The following is a 19,436-nucleotide window of genomic DNA, read 5'->3' as shown; positions in this document are numbered from 1 at the left end:
ATACATGTAAATGTCTCATATAAACCCAGTCAGTAAATGCTAGTTTTTGAATATAATTAATAATAATGTTTATGACTTCTCGTGATAGTGATTATCTTCTTTGAGAAAGCTCTTCTCTCTTTATCTTCCTGGACTTTGAAATGAATCCCCATAAGTTAATATGGATTCCCTGGGGCAGAGAGAGCCTCTACTGGGCTCTCAGACTTCAGTCCTGATCTCACCCACCTGCTGTTCTCTGACCGGCATAGAGGCCCAAATCCTCCTTTCTTTTGTGTATCCATACTTCCCTCATGAAAGAGAAAGAGTACATTTGCTTGAGAATGAGGGCTTTGTTAGCCCATATTCCTGGGAAGCAGAAGAGAGACGCACCAGCAAGTGGGTAAGGGCAGGCTGGCCGTGGACTAGGCTACTCATTAATCCTTAGGATCAGATGTTAGTGTTTCTTACATCTTCGATGAGCATCTGAGAGACTCTTAATTTTACCTCTTTTACCAAGGTTACATTTCCTCAAAATGGGAGTATATTTTCTAAATTTTTCTTGCCAGGAGGTAAAGTAACAATAAAAACATAAAAAGCATTTAATCCAGCTAACGAGCAGTATTGGAGATTGGTGGCATGACAGAGAGTTTCCTCAGTGTTTTCCCAGGGTAATTGATATACATACATAGTTGGGAGCCCGGGGAGGAGACCGACTCTGGAAGGCCCCACCCCTTACAGACCATCTCTGTTTCTGTTCTGGGGCGAGGTGGGGGCTGGCCTCTCGCACCTGGATGTGGGTAACTCATGTGGGCACTTCCTGTATGCCAGCCTGGGTTCTGAGGGCCTCCGATCTTAGACCACTGCATCCTCAAGACAGGTAAGTGCGGATGTTGTTTTTGTTGTTCAGCTGCCAAGTCATGTCCAACTGTTTGTGCGGATGCCCAGGCTTCCCTGTCTGACACTATCTCTCATAGTTTGCTCAAACTCATGTCCATTGAGTCGGTGATGCCATCCAACCATCTCATCCTCTGTCGTCCCCTTCTTCTCCTGCTTTCAGTCTTTCCCAGCATCGAGGTTTTTTCCAGTGAGTCAGCTCTTCACATCAGGTGGCCACAGTATTGGATCTTCAGCTTCAGCATCAGCCCTTCCAATGATATTCAGGGTTGATTTCCTTTAGGATTGACTGGTTTGATTTCCTTGCTGTCCAAGGGACTGTCAAGAGTCTTTTCCAGCACCACTGTTTGAGAGCATCAATTCTTTGGTGTTCAGCCTTCTTCGTGGTCCAGCTCTCACATTCATACATGACTACTAGAAAAACCATAGCTTGACTATATGGACCTTTGTTGGCAAAGTGATGATGTCTCTGCTCTATTTAATATGCTTTCTAGGTTTCTCATAGCTTTTCCTCCAAGGAGCAAGTGTGTTTTAAATTCATGGCTGCAGTCACCGTCTGCAGTGATTTTGGAGCCCAAGAAAATAAAATCTGTCACTGTTTCCATTTTTTTCCCCTTCTATTTGCCGTGAAGTTCTGATGCAGGTAGTGTTTACGGAGGAGGGAATGGCTCCATTTATGGGGGAGGGAATGGAGGCTCAGAAAAGATTTTTTAAAATTCCAAGCTCAAACAGTTGTTAAGTGTTATAATCAGTTTTAAAAAAAATCCAGGCTCCAGGGCCTTTTAACTGCTCTGCACTGCTTGAGGAGTTATCAGTCAGGATCTCAATCAGAGACTAGAGGAGTCCAACATATATTTAGTATTTCTCTTCCCCTAGACTTTTAAAATGCATTATTTTCAGTAGGATTCCAGGCATGAGTGACTGTTTTCATCTCAACAAGGGCAGGTTCAATGCATAATACAGGATGCTCAGGGCAGGTGCACTGGGATGAACCAGAGGGATAGTATGGGGAGGGAGGTGGGAGGGGGGTTCAAGATGGGGAGCACATGTACACCCAGGGCAGATTCATGTCAATGTATGGCAAAACCAATCCAATATTATAAAGTAATTAGCCTCCAATTAAATAAATTAAAAAAAAGAACTATGTGGTGCTTTCCATGGAGTGACCTCTGTCCTCCAATAGAGCAGCACCTGTCGCAGACCAGGTGCCCTGGAAGGGGTTGCTGAGGTAGAGTTTGCCATGCAGGTTATGTGTTATTGGGAATCCCAGCTGAAGGGCAGTGGAAACAGGGAAAGTGGAGCCGCAGTGTAGGCCTAATGGGGGGGTGGTGAAGCAGAGCTGTCTAGTGGTGGTGCCACTGCCACTGACAGGAAGTGAATGTGGGGCCCCAGGGGAGGGAGTCCCGTCGGGTGAGGAAGCTCTTTTCAGAGTGAGCTGACAGCATTCCTAGTCACTGAGGCAATGCATTCTTTCTTGAATGGGGGCTCTAGGTGCTGCATCCATGCTTCTGTCTTGATACTTTCAATGTTGTTAACAGTGTGAGTCTACACAGTGGGAAATGCTTTCTTCAGACTCACCTCTTGCTTGCTGGTATTCTAGATTAATGGGCATTGCACAAATAAAGACAGGTCCTCAGCTTTCTGGGATCCTTTTACTATAGCCCTAGGCAGAAGCAGAGGTACCACATCAATATATATATATATATATATATGTATATATATTTGAACCATGTGATTAAAGTCATACCTGGCATTTTTGGAGACACATGAAGAGTTTGTTTTATACTCATAAAAGTCTTTCAAGTGGAGCCAGTTGGCTTTTTTCTAGAGGCCAGAGTCCAAAGCTAAAAGCCACAGTGCAGTGATGGAAAATCTCTAGTTACATTTTGCTTGCCAGTTGTCTTTAGAGAAATCGTTCAGTGATTAAGAAGCAGGTTTAGCCCCCTTTTCCTTGCTCCTTCCATCATGAAACTAAAGCTGTCTTCCAACTCCCTTCAGCACAGACATGAAACTGAATCCCAAATTACACATCTTGTCCACACAAGGTGACCACAGGAGCCGATCCTGTGTGTCCAGCGGGTGCTTTGCCCTGCAGGGTCCACTACTACCCTGTCCCACTGTGCATACAGCTGCCTCTGGCCACTTTATGGTCTCAACTGCAAGACGTGCAAAACCCTCTCTCCATTGCCCTTCTTTCAGGTTGGAAAGCTTATCCAAGAAGCAGCTGGAAGAAGCAATTTGAAGCGAGTAACCCTGGAACTTGGAGGAAAAAGTCCCAACATTATTTTTGCAGATGCTGACTGTAAGTGTCCACCACATATGTGCTGCCTTGTCCTGGCACACTGCCCTGTTGTGCTCACTTTTGTTATCTCCACTTTAGACAGAACATGCAGAGAAAGGGCTTTGAAGCTAAGTGGAATTCAAGGAGAAAAGTCTATACCCTTCATTCTAAGAAGAAAAACCTCTCTTCACTTTTGGGAAAGACCACTTATAATCAGATAGAGCTTGTTTTCTAGACATCATAAGCCATTTTGATTCTGCGATGTTGCAGAATATAATAGAAGAGGTGAAGACTTGGCCAGTGTTGCACAGTGGAAAGAACAGTGTGGTTTAAGCCTCTCAACACTGGAAATGGAGCCTCCGCCTAGATTCAAGAAATCTGAAACGTCTCATGTGTGCCTGGTAGCTTTGTAGATCATTAAAAATTCTTAGTTCACCAGCCCTGCCAGCGCTGTCCCAAACCCACACACTCTTCTCTGTTTAGCTGCCCACTCCCCTTTCTGTTGCTCCCGTGGCTTTCAGTAAGGTTGATGACACACTATGGTCAATTCTGTATGTGTGTTGTGTTGGTCCCTTAGTCATGTTGGTCCCTTAGTCATGTCCGACTCTTTGGGCTCCTCTGTCCTTGGGATTCTCCGGGCAAGAATACTGGAGTGGGTTACCATTCCCTTCTCCACAGTTCTGTATGAATAGACCTAAATTGGAGATGATCACACCTTGGCAGTAAGACTATACAGAGGCTTGGAGCTACAATCTAGGAAACCCCTTGTCTCCTGATAGGCTGCTCTCTAGTCCACTCTGCATGGGAGTGGTCCTTCTGTCTGGGAAAACTTCTCCCAGGGAATGAAATTACAAAACTTCTTTCACGCATCTTTTTTCTTCTTCACATCCTGCCAGGCAGCCCTGCTCCCTCAATTTCACTATTAGAGATGTCAGAAAACAGAAAGCAGATTGCCTGAATTTCAGCCCTAGTTTGGAATTTGCAAATAATTCAGCTTTATACTAGTTGTCAAGGGATCAGAATTCTGTAACTAAATTCCTATTAAAATGTAGGCACTCCACTGACAGTACATTGATTGATTCATTGAGTCAGTCATTTAGCAACTAGTAGACACCGGCTTCCCTCATGACTCGGTGGTAAAGAGTCTGCCTGCAATGGAGGAGCCGCAGGAGATGCAGGTTCGATCCATGGGTTGGGAAGATCTGTGGAGGAGGGCATGGCAACCCACCCCAGTATTCTTGCCTGGGAAATCCCAAGGACAGAGAAGCCTGGCAGGCTATACAGTCCAAAGAGTCACAGAGAGTCAGATATGGCTAAGCACACAGACACCAGGTTTATAGATACTGTTTTCAAGTATAAGATATTCATGTAAATATAGAGGAAATTTAGTGTCTTCAAAGACGATCATTGCTGTTGCAGTTTAATTCACGAAAACACTAATTAAAAGCATAACTGCAAGGTCTTATAGATTAGGGAGTGCAAATTGGCAGTCTATAGGCCAAATGCAGGGTATAGCTATGTTTGTGCTGTGTGTGCTAAGTCGCTTCAGTCATGTCCGACTCTTTGCAACCGTATGGACCATAGCCCACAAGGCTCCTCTGTCCATGGGATTCTCCAGGCAAGAATACTGGAGTGGGTTGCCATGCCCTCCTCCAGGGGATCTTCCTGACCCAGGGAGTGAACCTATGTCTCCTGCATCTCTTGCGTTGGCAGGTGGGTTTTTCTAATACTAGCAGCCCCTCAGAAGCCCCATAGCTATGTTTACTTCTAAATATTACACAAAATATTGATTTCTGTTTTTTTCTTAAAACTTGGAATCTGGCAACCCTGGGCTATGTCTTTGCATAGGGGTTCTGAGTCTCTGTCACACTGCTTTACTACCATTGCATTATCTGCCCAGCCCCTTGAGTTATTGGGGTTTGAGACTTCTTTTATAGATAATGTGGTCTGATTCCTCTTTTTTATAGAATAAGAAAGGGATTCCAAGAGTAGATTGCCAAGCTTAACATAGCCAATAGTGTCAGGGTCTGGTTAGAACTAGAAAAAAGCTGTGTTCCCAGTGCTTTTCACTGGGCTGCTCACGGTTCTGCTCTGCAGTGAGCATGACATTATGCCTGGTTCTTTGGGGAGGGGAGGGAGGCAGTCCCATAGATTGGTGTTGAGAACATGGCTGTTTCCTCTTGTAGTGGACTATGCCGTGGAGCAGGCTCACCAGGGTGTGTTCTTCAACCAAGGCCAGTGCTGCACTGCAGGGTCTCGAATCTTTGTGGAGGAGTCCATCTATGAAGAATTTGTGAGAAGAAGTGTGGAGCGGGCCAAGAGGCGCATAGTGGGGAGTCCCTTTGACCCCACCACCGAGCAGGGACCCCAGGTAGAGAAATCATAGACATGTCCTTTCTTAATCCCTGGTGAGCACAGAAATAGGACACTAATGGAACCCTACAAAGTACCATCATCCTTACTCTTCCTCCTCTGTTGTCTTCATGGCTGAAAATACAGCCATCAAGGCATTACTTGCTTGTGTCTTAAACTTCTCTCTTTTCGTTTCTAAATTTTATCTGAAAAACTAAGGGATTTAGGACTGCCTTAAGGATATCATCAACTTTGGGGATAAGTTGGAGTCTCTTGGCTCTAAAGAAGGCATGGCAAGATGGATCTTAACTAGAACCCAGTTCTTAACTGTTGGATTCAAGACATCCCCACAGGTGCCATAGTCAAGGAGGGCAGATATCTGTCCTTCCCAGAAACCATTTATCCTTTTACCGGCTGCTGAGGTTTCTTTTCCACCAACCTGACCCACTCTGGGGAAACCACTTGTAGGGAGCAAGATCTGTCTGCTTTTCCTCTGCCATGTGGTTCTCTCTTACTCTGAATGCTTCATGCACTGTGGTGAAGGAGGAGGCCCACAGACCCCATGCAGACTGCACTCCTGAGCTCTGCAGGTCCTCCCCACTCATCTAGGTGTATTTCCATATGAATTCTAGTTTTGAACTGCGAGTATTTAAAGGAATATGTAGACCAGATCTCATCTGGATCATGAGAGCATGGGTTTTCCTGATACGAAACAACATCTCCTTAGTTTGGGGGCCATTTGAGAGAAGACTAAAGTTCTAACAGCAGTTCAAACCCAGGTGAGTGTAGGTTTTTATTTACAATAGCAATTGAGCAATAACTCTATAACTTGGGGGCCTTGTGGGGGAGGCAAGAATGACCTTATTTTATGGACTGGGATGCTAGCTCTCACTCTTTAAACTTAACCCTTCCCTCTGATGGTGTAACTGTGGTCCCATAAAAATACTGCCCCAGTAGGGTTTGATGTGTAGCACCATGTCCAGGGGCTGTGTGTTAGCTCCGCTGTTGTTTTCATCTGTTTAGTACCAGTACAAGTTGCTACACTATGCATTTGTCTGTAAGGCTAACTTTTACTTCTGTAAAAAGTCAGTAGTCAATCAACCAATATCTCCGTCATTGAGAAACATTGCTTAAATCTTGAACTTGTACTTAACGATTTGTCAGTAACAGCAGAGCAGTGCGTTTATTGGAATTCTTGATGTCTTAGGTTGAACCATACAAAATTTCCCTTTTTGTAGATCAAAAATGGTTATTTAACAGCAGTTCCATGTGATTTGACTAGGTATAATGAAACTTTGAAAAAAATCACAAATGAGAGCTTCTTGAGTGTATTTTACTCCATTTTCAGAGAAGATTTCACTTGGAGTCATTAGGTGCTTTCTTCCACAGATTGACAAGAAACAGTACAACAAGATCCTGGAGCTCATCCAGAGTGGTGTGGCTGAGGGCGCCAAGCTCGAGTGTGGAGGCAAGGGGCTGGGCCGGAAGGGATTCTTCATTGAGCCCACGGTGTTTTCCAATGTCACTGATGACATGCGGATTGCCAAGGAGGAGGTAGCTCATAGACCTCAACAGCAGCCACTTCTTCCCTGGGGTTGTTTCCAGGGCATTTCTAGTAGACGGTATTAGAGGTGTAGTTCTTTGTACTTTATATTCATTATACAATAGCAATAAACAGGTTATGGACATCCCACTTTCAAGAAGAAAGCTAGACAAAAAGGCAAGCAAGCTAGATGGAGGCCAGGTGATGGCACTTTATGATTGTAGTTGTTATTGGCCAACAGAATCATCATAAAAATCAATCACTAGTCTCAGTAATACATTGATAACAGTTAAGTTCCCCTCAACGTGAGTCATTAGGCTGTTAGCCAGGAAAGGGAAAGCACCCAAGCATCAGCACACGTCTGCAGGAGAGGGCCAGTTGCAGACCAACCAGGAACCCAGAGCAGTAGCCCTCAGTTGCCTGGGAGCTTGGGAGACACAGCCATGAAACATGCAATGAAAGCAAGGAATGCCAGGCAGGGCCGGGGAGTGGAGCTGTTAAACTCTAACGGCAGACTTACGTAATCTTACTCTGGGAAAGTTTGGGATATTTTACAGTTATGTTCTGCTAAACTTAAACATCATTTAAATGATGAAGGCAGAATACACTTGCCTGAAATTTGGAGAACAGGTGAAAGGATGGCAAAGCATCTGTGTTGGATCAATCTGTTTTGTTGCAGATTTTTGGCCCTGTTCAGGAAATTTTGAGGTTTAAGACTATGGATGAAGTTATTGAAAGAGCCAACAACTCAGACTTTGGACTTGTAGCAGCTGTCTTTACTAACGACATCAACAAGGCCCTCACAGTGTCTTCTGCAATGCAAGCGGGGACTGTTTGGTAAGATCAGGGTCAGACTCCTTCTGGCCATAACACATTTTGTGGGGAGGGGGTGGGGGGTGCGGGGCCTTGTAATTCTTCAGAGCCTGTGTGAAATAAGCACATAAGTTCTGGAAAGATGGGGGAGACCGACCAAAGATTTCACCCTGAGAAGGGACACTGCCTATTGGCTAAATCAGGAAATCTAAAATGTGGGAGGGAGACTCAAGAGAGAGGAATATATGTATACATATAGCTGATTCACTTTGTTGTACAGCAGAAACAAGTACAACAGTATAAAGTAATTATCCTCCAATAAAAATTAAAAAAAAACACAAAATCTTAAATTATAAAGTTTTCATGTGGGAAAAGGAATTTAAAAATAGAGCTTGCAAAAGAAATATCATGTCAGTGGGATTATTTCTGTGTAAACAGAACTCACGCTAACAGTACATGTTTTATTCTTTTAGGATCAATTGTTACAATGCCTTAAATGCCCAGAGCCCCTTTGGGGGATTCAAGATGTCTGGAAATGGAAGAGAAATGTAAGTGTTCCAAGTTGCTGGTAGCCAAAGAGAAATAGAGTTGCAAATAGCAGCATAGAGTGTACTCACATCAGTGAATTCTCTTACTCTCATCCATTCATTAAGCAAACACCATGTTGAAAACACATGTCTGTAAACAAAGCACACATTACAAGGATAACTAAAACACAACAATACCCTTACCTTAAGTGGGAATGGAGAAAAATTCATGCACCAATAATCTCATGTAATAGGTGCTATTATAGAAGTAGGTTAAATATCTTGTTAAGTACAGAGAAAAAGAATAGCAAGGAGAGATAAAGACTTCCTCAGTGATCAATGCAAAGAAATAGAGGAAAACAACAGAATAGGAAAAACAAGAGACCTCTTCAAGAAAATTAGAGATTCCAAGGGAACATTTCATGCAAAGATGGGCTCGATAAAGGACAGAAATGGTATGGACCTAACAGAAGCAGAAGATATTAAGAAGAGGTGGCAGGAATACACAGAAGAACTGTACAAAAAAGATCTTCACGACCAAGATAGTCACGATAACGTGATCATTGACCTAGAGCCAGACATCTTGGAATGTGAAGTCAAGTGGGCCTTAGAAAGCATCACTACTAACAAAGCTAGTGGAGGTGATGGAATTCCAGTTGAGCTATTTCAAGTCTTGAAAGATGATGCTGTGAAAGTGCTGCACTCAATATGCCAGCAAATTTGGAAAACTCAGCAGTGGCCACAGGACTGGAAGAGGTCAGTCTTCATTCCAATCCCAAAGAAGAGCAATGCCAAAGAATGCTCAAACTACCGCACAATTGCACTCATCTCACACGCTAGTAAAGTCATGCTCAAAATTCTCCAAGCCAGGCTTCAGCAGTATGTAAACCGTGAACTCCCAGATGTTCAAGCAGGTTTTAGAAAAGGCAGAAGCACCAGAGATCAAATTGCCAACATCCGCTGGATCGTGGAGAAAGCAAGAGAGTTTCAGAAAACCATCTATTTCTGCTTCATTGACTATGCCAAAGCCTTTGACTGTGTGGATCACAATAAACTGTGGAACATTCTGAAAGAGATGGGAATCCCAGACCACCTGACCTGCCTCTTGAGAAACCTGTATGCAGGTCAGGAAGCAACAGTTAGAACTGGACATGGAACAACAGACTGGTTCCAAATAGGAAAAGGTGTACGTCAAGGTTGTATATTGTCACCTTGCTTATTTAACTGATATGCAGAGTACATCATGAGGAACGCTGGGCTGGAAGAAGCACAAGCTGGAATCAAGATTGCTGGGAGAAATATCAATAACCTCAGATATGCAGATGACACTACCCTTATGGCAGAAAGTGAAGAGGAACTCAAAAGCCTCTTGATGAAAGTGAAAGAGGAGAGTGAAAAGGTTGGTTTGAAGCTCAACATTCAGAAAGCAAAGATCATGGCATCTGGTCCCATCACTTCATGGGAAATAGATGGGGAAACAGTGGAAACAGTGTCAGACTTTATTTTTTTGGGCTCCAAAATCACTGCAGATGCTGATTGCAGCCATGAAATTAAAAGACGCTTGCTCCTTGGAAGGAAAGTTATGACCAACCTTGATAGTATATTAAAAAGCAGAGACATTACTTTGCCAACCAAGGTCCGTCTAGTCAAGGCAATGGCTTTTCCCGTGGTCATGTATGGATGTGAGAGTTGGACTATGAAGAAAGCTGATCGCCGAAGAATTGATGCTTTTGAACTGTGGTGTTGGAGAAGACTCTTGAGAGTCCCTTGGACTGCAAGGAGATCCAACCAGTCCATTCTAAAGGAGATCAATCCTGGATGTTCATTGGAGGGACTGATGCTAAAGCTGAAACTGCAATACTTTGGCCACCTCATGTGACGAGTTGACTCACTGGAAAAGACTCCGATGCTGGGAAAGGTTGGGGGCGGGAGGAGAAGGGGACGACAGAGAATGAGATGGCTGGATGGCATCACCGACTCTGTGGACGTGAGTTTGAGTGTACTCCGGGAGTTGGTGATGGACAGGGAGGCCTGGCTTGCTGTGATTCATGGGGTCGCGGAGAGTCGGACACGACTGAGCGACTGAACTGAACTGAACAGAGAAAAAAAATCAATAAATTTTCCCTATGAAGTTTCAGAAGGAATAACATTTCAGTTTTTCTAGGAGAAGATACTCCAGGCAGAAGGAATAGTAAGAACACTCCCTGTGCATGAAGTCACAGAAAGTACAGAATGGTCCAGACACAAAACAGAATTTGGTGTATTTAAAAGAGGTCACCGACTGCCTACTCAGGGACAAATCTGGCCTAGAGAAATGTTTTAGTTTTTTTTCCTCATAACATTGAAAAATCTTTACCTGACATCCAAAAAAGAGGAGGCTTTCCATAAAATCTAAATTTCTTGCTTATTTCATTCACCCATAGTGGAATTGTTGCAGCTGTGAATTCTGCAGTTCACGGAACTTAATATTGGTGGTGGTTATTTTTACACATACACAGTTCACTCACTGTCACCTGCTCGGTGCCTGTTGGATCTTTTGAGTCTGGGGCTGCAGAGCTTGGACATGGGGTGGATGGAGGGGACTTGCTGAAGATGCAAGTGGAGAGGTTGCTTTAAACCCAGTCTGAAAGGTCTTTAGAGGGCAGACGTGGGAGCTGAGAAGATACCAGGGATTTTAAGGGCAACATTCTTGGTGTAGAGAGGATGTTTTGGTAGAGATTACGGGAAGATGACCCATTACGAGGATTTTGCAATAACAGTAATAGGTATTAGATGCCTGCTCTGCATGTAGCTTTATTCTCCCTTCTTACCTAACATTGTCTGATTTTGTCTCATTTGCTTTTCACAGTAATTCTATGGAATAGATATATTTATGTTTATCTCATAGATGGTTCAGATGAGAAACTATGGGTTGGAGTGGTTAAGTAGCTTGCCCAAGTTACACAGCCAGTAAATAGCAGGTCTGAGCTTAGAACCAAAATTTTGGTGGCTTAGTTTCTGTGATGTCTGGCCAAGGAAGTGTGGGTATCAGGTTTCATAAGGACTCTTCTGGGTCAGGATCAGAGCTGGACTGCCCTCTTCTGATGCTAAGGATGTGAAAAATGGGACTGTGGCAGAGGAAAACTAGAGGGGTTGTATTTGCAGTTTCATATATAGATGGATTTTTAGAATGGCTTTGAAGAAGGAACGGTAGCCAGGGTCTTCCTGCGCTGATACCTCCCCACATCCCCCAGACTTGAATTTTCACTCATTTTAAAAAGAGCTGGATCCATGTTTTCTAAATCCTGTGACTCTTAAGAGGAAATATCTTTTATGCCCACTCTTCCTGGCATTACTGAATATATCCTTTTTTAAAACAAATGTTCATTTCACAATTAATCTGCTAACAACTACTGAGCATATACTTTGTGCAAAGCATGATCCTTGGTCTGTGGGGAAAAGTCCAGCTCATTGAATTACTTAAAATTTTGTTGAATAAATTAAATACACAACACTTAAAGAATCAAAAGAATCCCAGAACAGCCTAGGAAGTGATAGAGGAATTCAGGGGTGATAGAGATGGTGTGAGCCAGAGAAGTCCAGGACAACTTTAGATGTGATCTTTTACAGGGATTTTGAAAGAGGAGGAACATTTAAGTAGATGAAGAGAGAGGAATAACTTTTTAGGGTTGGTGGGCAAAACAGGGTGGCAGTGAGGGAAGGGTGAGCAAAGGCGCTATGGGAGAAATGTGTGGTGTTTAGGGAGAAGAGGAGTGAACCCGTGACCAGCACAGAAGACTTACATCTTTACACACTGTAGCTAATAATTTCTACTCCTGAGCCATTAAACCGTGAAAATGAAGTTTAGCTTTGAGAATTAGCATTGAGGCTAAGAGCAGAGTTTCTAGAATCACACAGCTCAGATAAGTACCCTGGCTCTACTGCTTAATTCCTGTGCCACCTTGGACAAATTACTTAATCCCATTAACCTTCAGTCTCCTCATCTATAACATGGGAATTGTTGTTGTACTTCCCCCACAGGGTTGCTGTGAGGGTTAAATGTGAGAATCAAGTATGCCAAATATCCATCAGGGTGTCTGACAAACCTTCAGAAAGTGTGAGCTACTATCATCATTATTGATCAACTACATGACTGCCAAGGAGACAATCCATTTTTCTCTTAATAAATGTATTACTTTAGAAATGTGGCACAAGTTTTCCTAAATTTCAGCTGGTATCATCAACCTGCTTTCTGTCTGTGGTGACACCAGCAAGAAGCTGCTCTTGCTTGAACCTTTGCTTCTGGCCTTCAGGACCTCCTACTTGCTCTACAGCCAGAACCCATTTGTTGTTACTAGTATTCCTTCAGCTTTTATAAAGTCTCAGTGTACTCATCTCTTCTTAACTTGCCTTGACTTTCTGCTTCTGCTTTCAAGATGCATTCACCCTGTTTCATCTCCTGCCCCTGTGTTTGTGCTCTCCCAGCCTCTGAAATGTCAGAGCCGCCACTGGCTCTGGAAATGCTGCTCACATGGACTGTTATTACAGGTCATTAACAGGTTGTGTCATGGGCATAAAATAGACTTGTCATACGTAACCGCTGGTTAGCAGTTTCTCATCCCAGGCTAGCCCTGGACGCTCATCATGGGGCAAGCCTTCTACCAGGATTCAACTTGTGACAATGTCCAGTGCAGGACTTTCTATCGGAAACATTGCCCTTGCCTAGAAAGAAGGTCCAGGGAACAGTTTGGCTGTGTCAGAACCACACAGACTAGTGTCCTCTCTCTCTACTCATCTCATGGGCACTAAGAGTGATTTGGCCTTCTCTGTGCAATTAAAAAATAATTAGGAAACAGTGCTCTTTGATGAGACGCACTTCATCTTGTCTAAATTATATGAGTCTCTGTCCCTGTTTGCCCCCAAAACATGTTTCCTGAGTAGTAGGAAATGCTTCACATAGAAGAACCTATCCTGGTCCTTCACTCTTCCTTCTTATTTAATACAGTCCCAGAAACTCTGCTTCACCTTCCAGCTGGACAGAATTGTTTCTCTTAAGGCCTGCAGGCTCCATGCAACCTTGGTTCCTAGCATCGCCTTGCCCGCCTCCAAGAGGCACAGAGAAGGGAGGTAGCACTTTCTGAGGGCTGTCAGCCTCTGATCACTCCCCTGCAGAGAGCTGTGGAGAGGGCTGCCCTCTGCAGGTTACCTGGTGATTGTTGTTGTTTAGTTGTTCATGGACTGCAGCATGCCATGTTTACCTGTCCTTCACCATCTCCCAGAGTTTGCTAAAACTCATGTCCATTGAACTGGTGATGCCATCCAACCATCTCATCATCTGTCACCCCCTTCTCCTCCTGACCTCAGTTTTTTCCAGCATCAGGCTCTTTTGCAGTGAGTTGACTCTTAGCATCAGGTGGCCAAAGTATTAGAGCTTCAGCTTCAGCACCAGTTTTTCCAATGAATATTCAAAGTTGGTTTTTCACCTAGTGGGTTGGCCTTTAATTCCTAGGGTCAGAGACTTGGACTGAGTTTCTCTCAGTTCTGCCTGTTCAGCTAGTTCCATCTATTTCAGTCTTCATGTCTTTTCCCATCTCATTAAGCTCTCCTGAGACAAGAGGTCATAAAGCCCAAGCTATAAAATATGTGTCACAAACCTGGGGGATGGAAAGAAAGCTGTGAACCTCAGCATTTTAAAAACTAAGGACACAGGCTTTGAAGACAAGAAGCACTGTTCGGATGCCCTGAGTCTGTGTGTGTGTACAGTATGCAGGTGCATGGGAAAGTCACCTGCAGTCTGGGAGAGGGGCTTGCCAAGCACGCCTGTCTGGTGACACCCCTCTCAGAGGTTCTGATTTAGTAGATCTGGGCTAGGGCCCAGGATTGCATTTTTAACAAAATTTCTGGAATAATTCTGGTGCAGGTGATCCAGGGACCCTGCTCTGAGAAATGCTGCTGTAAGCCAAAGGAAAGGGCAGGGAAACAGACACCCTAAGCAGAAATCCTTGTTTGTTTTATGCATGAGTCTGAGTGACTTCCTAAAATGGCTGATTGAGAGACACCAGAAGTTAACATCTTACTTTACCTCATGTGTATGCTGAGTTTGGTTCACATTTGGGAATGTAACCTAGTCTGGTCAATAAGCAGGAATACAGGCTTCTAAATGTCCTGTGCCCTGACCCATGACCCAGCTGGACTGATGACCATGTAGAGATATTGGATCGTGTCAGGAACAGTGCATCTGCCTTTTGTGCAGCAGTGAGCTGCTTCCTTATCTGTGAAACTGTCTGTGCCACAGAATTTAACTGGATTAAGAAAAATTTCAGTAGATTTGAGAGGAAGACCCCAGAAGGAGATGGCAAAATAGCTGAAGAACCAAAATGTCAAGGCTTTCAGAGACCTTACAGCAGTATTGCTCAAAGTCTGGGCCCAATAACCACCCATCTCATGGTCTCTTGGGCTTTTCCCTAGACCTACTAGAACAGAATCTTAGGAGGGGATTGGTCAGGAACCTACACTTTAAGCAAGTTTCATGAGTGATATGTATACTAACATTCAGGAACTGATGTCAGAAAGACAGCTGGGTACCAGGAGATGGGGATGAGTTGGCTGGAGTCATACAGCTGAGGTGACACTGCTGTCTGATGACCCCCTGCCCCAGTGTTCTGCTCCACTTACTGCCCTAAGACCTCTCACTGGCTTTCCTTGTGGTCTGGGCCCGTGGGCATTACGTCCTTTTGTGGCAGATACGAACCCAGTCCTCCATCTTAGAGCAGTCTGAACACTTACAGCAGCTGGCTGCCTGGGATCCAAGAGAGGAGCACTCCCAGTCCAGCAGGGTTTTCCATTGCTTTGAGCACCCAGAGGTTTGGGATCTGACAGTCACACTGGAATGCAAGTTCCTGCCTCTGAAGGCTTTCTGACATTTCTCACAGTCTAGTTAGAGATCTGAGGGGAGTGGTCCAGTCCAACGTCTGCCCCAAGTGCATGCAGAGCAAGGGAACAAGAAGGGGGTAACCACGCTTCAAACAGCAGATGATGTCCGTGATGAAGACACACATGTACAATTGCCCGAGGGCAGGAAAAAGTCCAGTGAGAGCCAGAGCTGAGCTGGTAATAAAGAGACAGCCTGGTTGGAGCCAGCAAGGGAACCATATACCGAGTGGGGCAATCTGAAGTTTATTCTTCTCATTCATCCCTGGAGCAAGATGGCCAATGCAGATGAGAGGACAGCACGCTTGCCCCAATCTCTGATGTCCTGGGGGCTGGGGGCAGGGGGGCATGACCACCCAGGTGCCCTAGTGCTCAGAGGAGTTGCTGGAAATGCATGAGGAGCCTTGTGTGGTGCCAGGAAAGTTATCAGATAACTCCCACAGTTATCAGGTGCCTTCTCTGAGCCTGGTGCTATGGGCCACACACTAGGTGTGGGGGAGGACAGAAAGCTATATCAGTAAGATACAGGTGTGGGGGAGACAGAGTGGCCACCACCCTCCCCTGCCCTGCCCCTGGCGCAGACAGTGCAGTAGTAGAGGCGGGTACAAGGTGCCCTGAACACAGAGGAGTGGGGCACGCTCCTTCTGAGAGCGTGAGGAGAAGCTTCACAGAGGAGGGACTTTAAAAAGAAAAGAAGAAGAAAGTTCAAGTATTTTATAGAAAAAAATTAAGAGAACATACTTGATATGACAATGAAATAGAGAAAAGAAAAAGAGGCATTTAAAGAGAGGTAAAATGAGAAGGAACTTGAGAAAAGAGGTGAAGAAAAGGAGCATGTTGTCGAGGAGGTTTGTCCTCGCCCCAGCATCCTTAGAGCAGTGGTCACGGGGCTTCGTCTCCTGGGGCCGCCTAGGCCGGTGACCTGGCACCTACCCCTCCCTCTCAGGCCGGACCCCCTGCAGGCTCCTCAGAGGCTGGGACCAGTTATGTAGTTTCTGTTTCACCCAGCCCAGCACAGTGCTGCCCCATGGTAGTAGTGCCAGCAGCGTTTGTTTACCAAATGATACGGACACCTTGGTCCATGACCAAGATCCCACAGAGTGCCGTGAGCCAGGAGGGGAAGTGACCAAAGCAAGTCTTGGGGAACAGTTTACTACCACATCCCAGTTCCTCTTCAGTCCATTATTTTGATTTCTTGACTCTTTCCCCTGACTCTATGGAGAACTGTGGACAGTATTTATTTAGGATTCTATTTTTAAGGCATTACAGGTGATTTGTACTTCTCCATGGGAGACCTTTGCAAGCCACTCCAGTACTCTTGCCTAGAAAATCCCATGGATGGAGGAACCTGGTAGGCTGCAGTCCGTGGGGTCGCTAAGGGTCGGACACGACTGAGCGACTTCACTTTCACTTTTCACTTTCACACATTGGAGAAGGAAATGGCAACCCACTCCAGTGTTCTTGCCTGGAGAATCCCAGGGATGGGGGAGCCTGGTGGGCTTCCGTCTATGGAGTCACACAGAGTCGGACACGACTGAAGTGACGCAGCAGCAGCAGCATGGAAGACTTTTAGGTATTTGTTTCCACTTTCTCAGGTGGTTCAATGGTAAAGAATGCAGGAGATGCAGGAGACCTGGGTTTGATCCATGGGTCAGGTATATCCTCTGGAGAAGGGAATGACAACCTACTCCAGTATTCTTGCCTGGGAAATCCCACTGACAGAGGATCCTGGCTGGCTGCAGTCCAGGGAGTCGCAAAGAGACACGACTCAGCAACTGAGCACACACATTAAACCCAAGGACTAACGAGAAGGAATGTAGAATCCCAAGCCGAGAGAACCGTTACCTGGGAACCTCGTAGTTTTCTTTCAGTTGAAGTGGACTAGATCTCCAGGAGACCCAAGAGAGCACAGACACATCTCGGGTGTCTAGTGGTAGGAACGGTGTTTCTACCCCATTTCCTGAAGGGGAGAGCCCACGTTGGATTGTTTTGGCCTCAGGTGCCTGATTCTGCCCTTTTCTGTTTTTCAGGGGAGAATTTGGTTTGCGAGAGTACTCTGAAGTTAAGACTGTGACAGTGAAGATCCCCCAGAAGAACTCTTAAGATGGCCAAGAAGGAAGGTGAAGACCAGCCTGCACGACTCCCCTCTCTGCTTTCCCTGTGAGGCCCAGCTCTCAGGAATCCCCAGTACTCAGTCCTTATTTAACAATTCAAATGACAGCATGTAGACCATTCGCTGGGTGTAATGAATGCAAGCCAGTGGGCATGGTTTCTTGGCACTCTGTGAGGGATCACCTTAATGATACCAAATATTGGAAATGGGATAAAGGCCCGGGGAGCAGCTGTGGGCACATCCAGTGTGTCTTTCTGGGGTGAGGGGCTGAGTAAGGGAGCTGTACTGTTTGATGCCTCTGTCACAGACGACCTCACTCATGAGCAAAGGTAGCCTTTCCATTGTCTTTGTTTCCCTCTTCCAGGCTCTCTCTGCTCACGTTCCCCTCCTGCTCCTCCAAGGAGATCTCAGCTGAGCTCATTTGGGGTGGATGTTTGGGCCGGGAACAATTTTCCAAGGTTTTGCAGCCAAATTACCATTTCATGTTATCCATTTCTTCAAAGCAAAACATGAAATGGTTTTAGTTAGAGCCAGACCAGATTGAAAATGCCAGGAGCTGGTACACTGCAGATGTACTAAGGAGAAAGAACTTAGGAAGTTTCTGACCCAGTCTGGCTTTCTTACATCCATAAATAACTTGAGTGAAAGATCAGGAGACGGAGCTCCAGAGACCATTCTGTGTAGTTCACAGCCTCGGAGCTCACTGCATGGTTTGGGTGTGTGTGTGAGAGATGTGTGTGTTTTTGTGTACATGTGCCATGTATGCATTTAATTCCTTCTTGATTATTCTGGAATAAGTCAGGGGCTGGGTTGTTTTTCATAGATTGATAAGATCTTTTCCAAAGCTTATCTTTCAAATCAACCAAAAAGTGATCTGAGTGGACTTGAGAATTTGGAAAGAAGGTAATGCTGGGTGCCTTGTAGAAATAATTCCAGGTCCAATTCTGCAGACAGTTCGTATGAAGTGAATTCTCCCTGCAGTTGGAATCCACAGCCTCTTCTGCCCCCCAAGTCCCCTGTGGCCACCACCTGCTAGTCCTGGTGCAGCGAGTGGTACTTTTGGCTCCCATGCCCTGGATCTACTGGTGGTAACCTTGGAAGATCTGGCCAGGCCTGGAGGTTTCCTTCTCCATTTGTAGTGTTCCAGTGTGCCATGATTGCCACACCCCACCAGAGCTCCACTTGTCATGCCCATGGCCCGTCCACACACCTTTCTTGCTTCTTGGCCTCCCGGCAGGGTGGGGGACATGGCGTGAAACAGGCCGGCCCCCTCTCCCCCTCTCCTCCCAGCTGAGCACCCCACTGCTGCTTCCCAGTGAAGGCTCCGTGACGTGGGCAGTGTCAACTTCCTTTCCAGCTGCCGAATCCAATTCATCTCTAGATGAAGATCACTTATTTAAAAGTACCAGACCTAACCTAGAGTATATGAAATATGGGCAACACATATATAGCCTTCTGTATTTAATGGTTTTCTGCTTTCTAACATTGCCGGTTGTCTATTTATAATCCTTGTGTCTACTCAAGATGTTTTAAAGAAATCTCTACTTGCTGTTATTGACAAAGGACAGTGGCTGGATGCCTTGAGAGATGCCACATTTCTGAGTTCTTTCATGTGAATGTCATGCTCTCCTCCTATAGCCTGTGTCCCCTGTGAACATATCCACTAACCAGCTAGTTACCTTCAATTGCAATATAGAATGTGAAAATGAAGATTTATTTCTTTTAATTTACTTAAAAAGAATCCTCTGTGCTAGCAATAAAGCATTTATATTGTGTACTTCTTGGGATCTTCTGGCTATGTTTATCAGTGTCTTTGTGTCATACTGAGTCTATCTAGGCCTTTGGCTCAGCAGCTGGACTCAGCAGCAGGTACATTGCCTGCTCTGGTTACTGAACAGTCTGGGAGGGTATTCTTGCCATAAGGTAAATGAAGCCCTTATTTCCGACTCTATTTAAATAAAGCCAGGTATACATACAGTTCTGTGTGGCAAACCAGTCCAACCCTGCATGAAACATAGAAGATGA

At 45.0% G+C, this 19,436-nt stretch overlaps 1 protein-coding gene across 1 annotated transcript in view; it reads left to right on the top strand.

Annotated features, from left to right (window-relative positions):
* Positions 1-19,188, top strand: part of ALDH1A2 (aldehyde dehydrogenase 1 family member A2) — a 116,076-nt gene extending 96,888 nt beyond the window's left edge. Inside the window, exons 8-13 of the mRNA XM_055436113.2 lie at positions 3,073-3,175; positions 5,341-5,525; positions 6,896-7,060; positions 7,729-7,886; positions 8,336-8,410; positions 17,329-19,188. Of these exons, the coding sequence (XP_055292088.1) occupies positions 3,073-3,175; positions 5,341-5,525; positions 6,896-7,060; positions 7,729-7,886; positions 8,336-8,410; positions 17,329-17,401 (759 nt within the window). The 3' untranslated portion in view covers positions 17,402-19,188. The remainder of the gene's footprint in view (positions 1-3,072; positions 3,176-5,340; positions 5,526-6,895; positions 7,061-7,728; positions 7,887-8,335; positions 8,411-17,328) is intronic.
* Positions 19,189-19,436: the final 248 nt, after the last annotated feature.

This window comes from Moschus berezovskii, chromosome 9, assembly GCF_049115385.1.
Source record: "Moschus berezovskii isolate FMDL1 chromosome 9, NW_MosBer_1.0, whole genome shotgun sequence".
In the NCBI taxonomy this organism is placed as follows: Eukaryota; Metazoa; Chordata; class Mammalia; order Artiodactyla; family Moschidae; genus Moschus; species Moschus berezovskii.
This window is presented reverse-complemented; position numbering and strand designations above follow the sequence as displayed.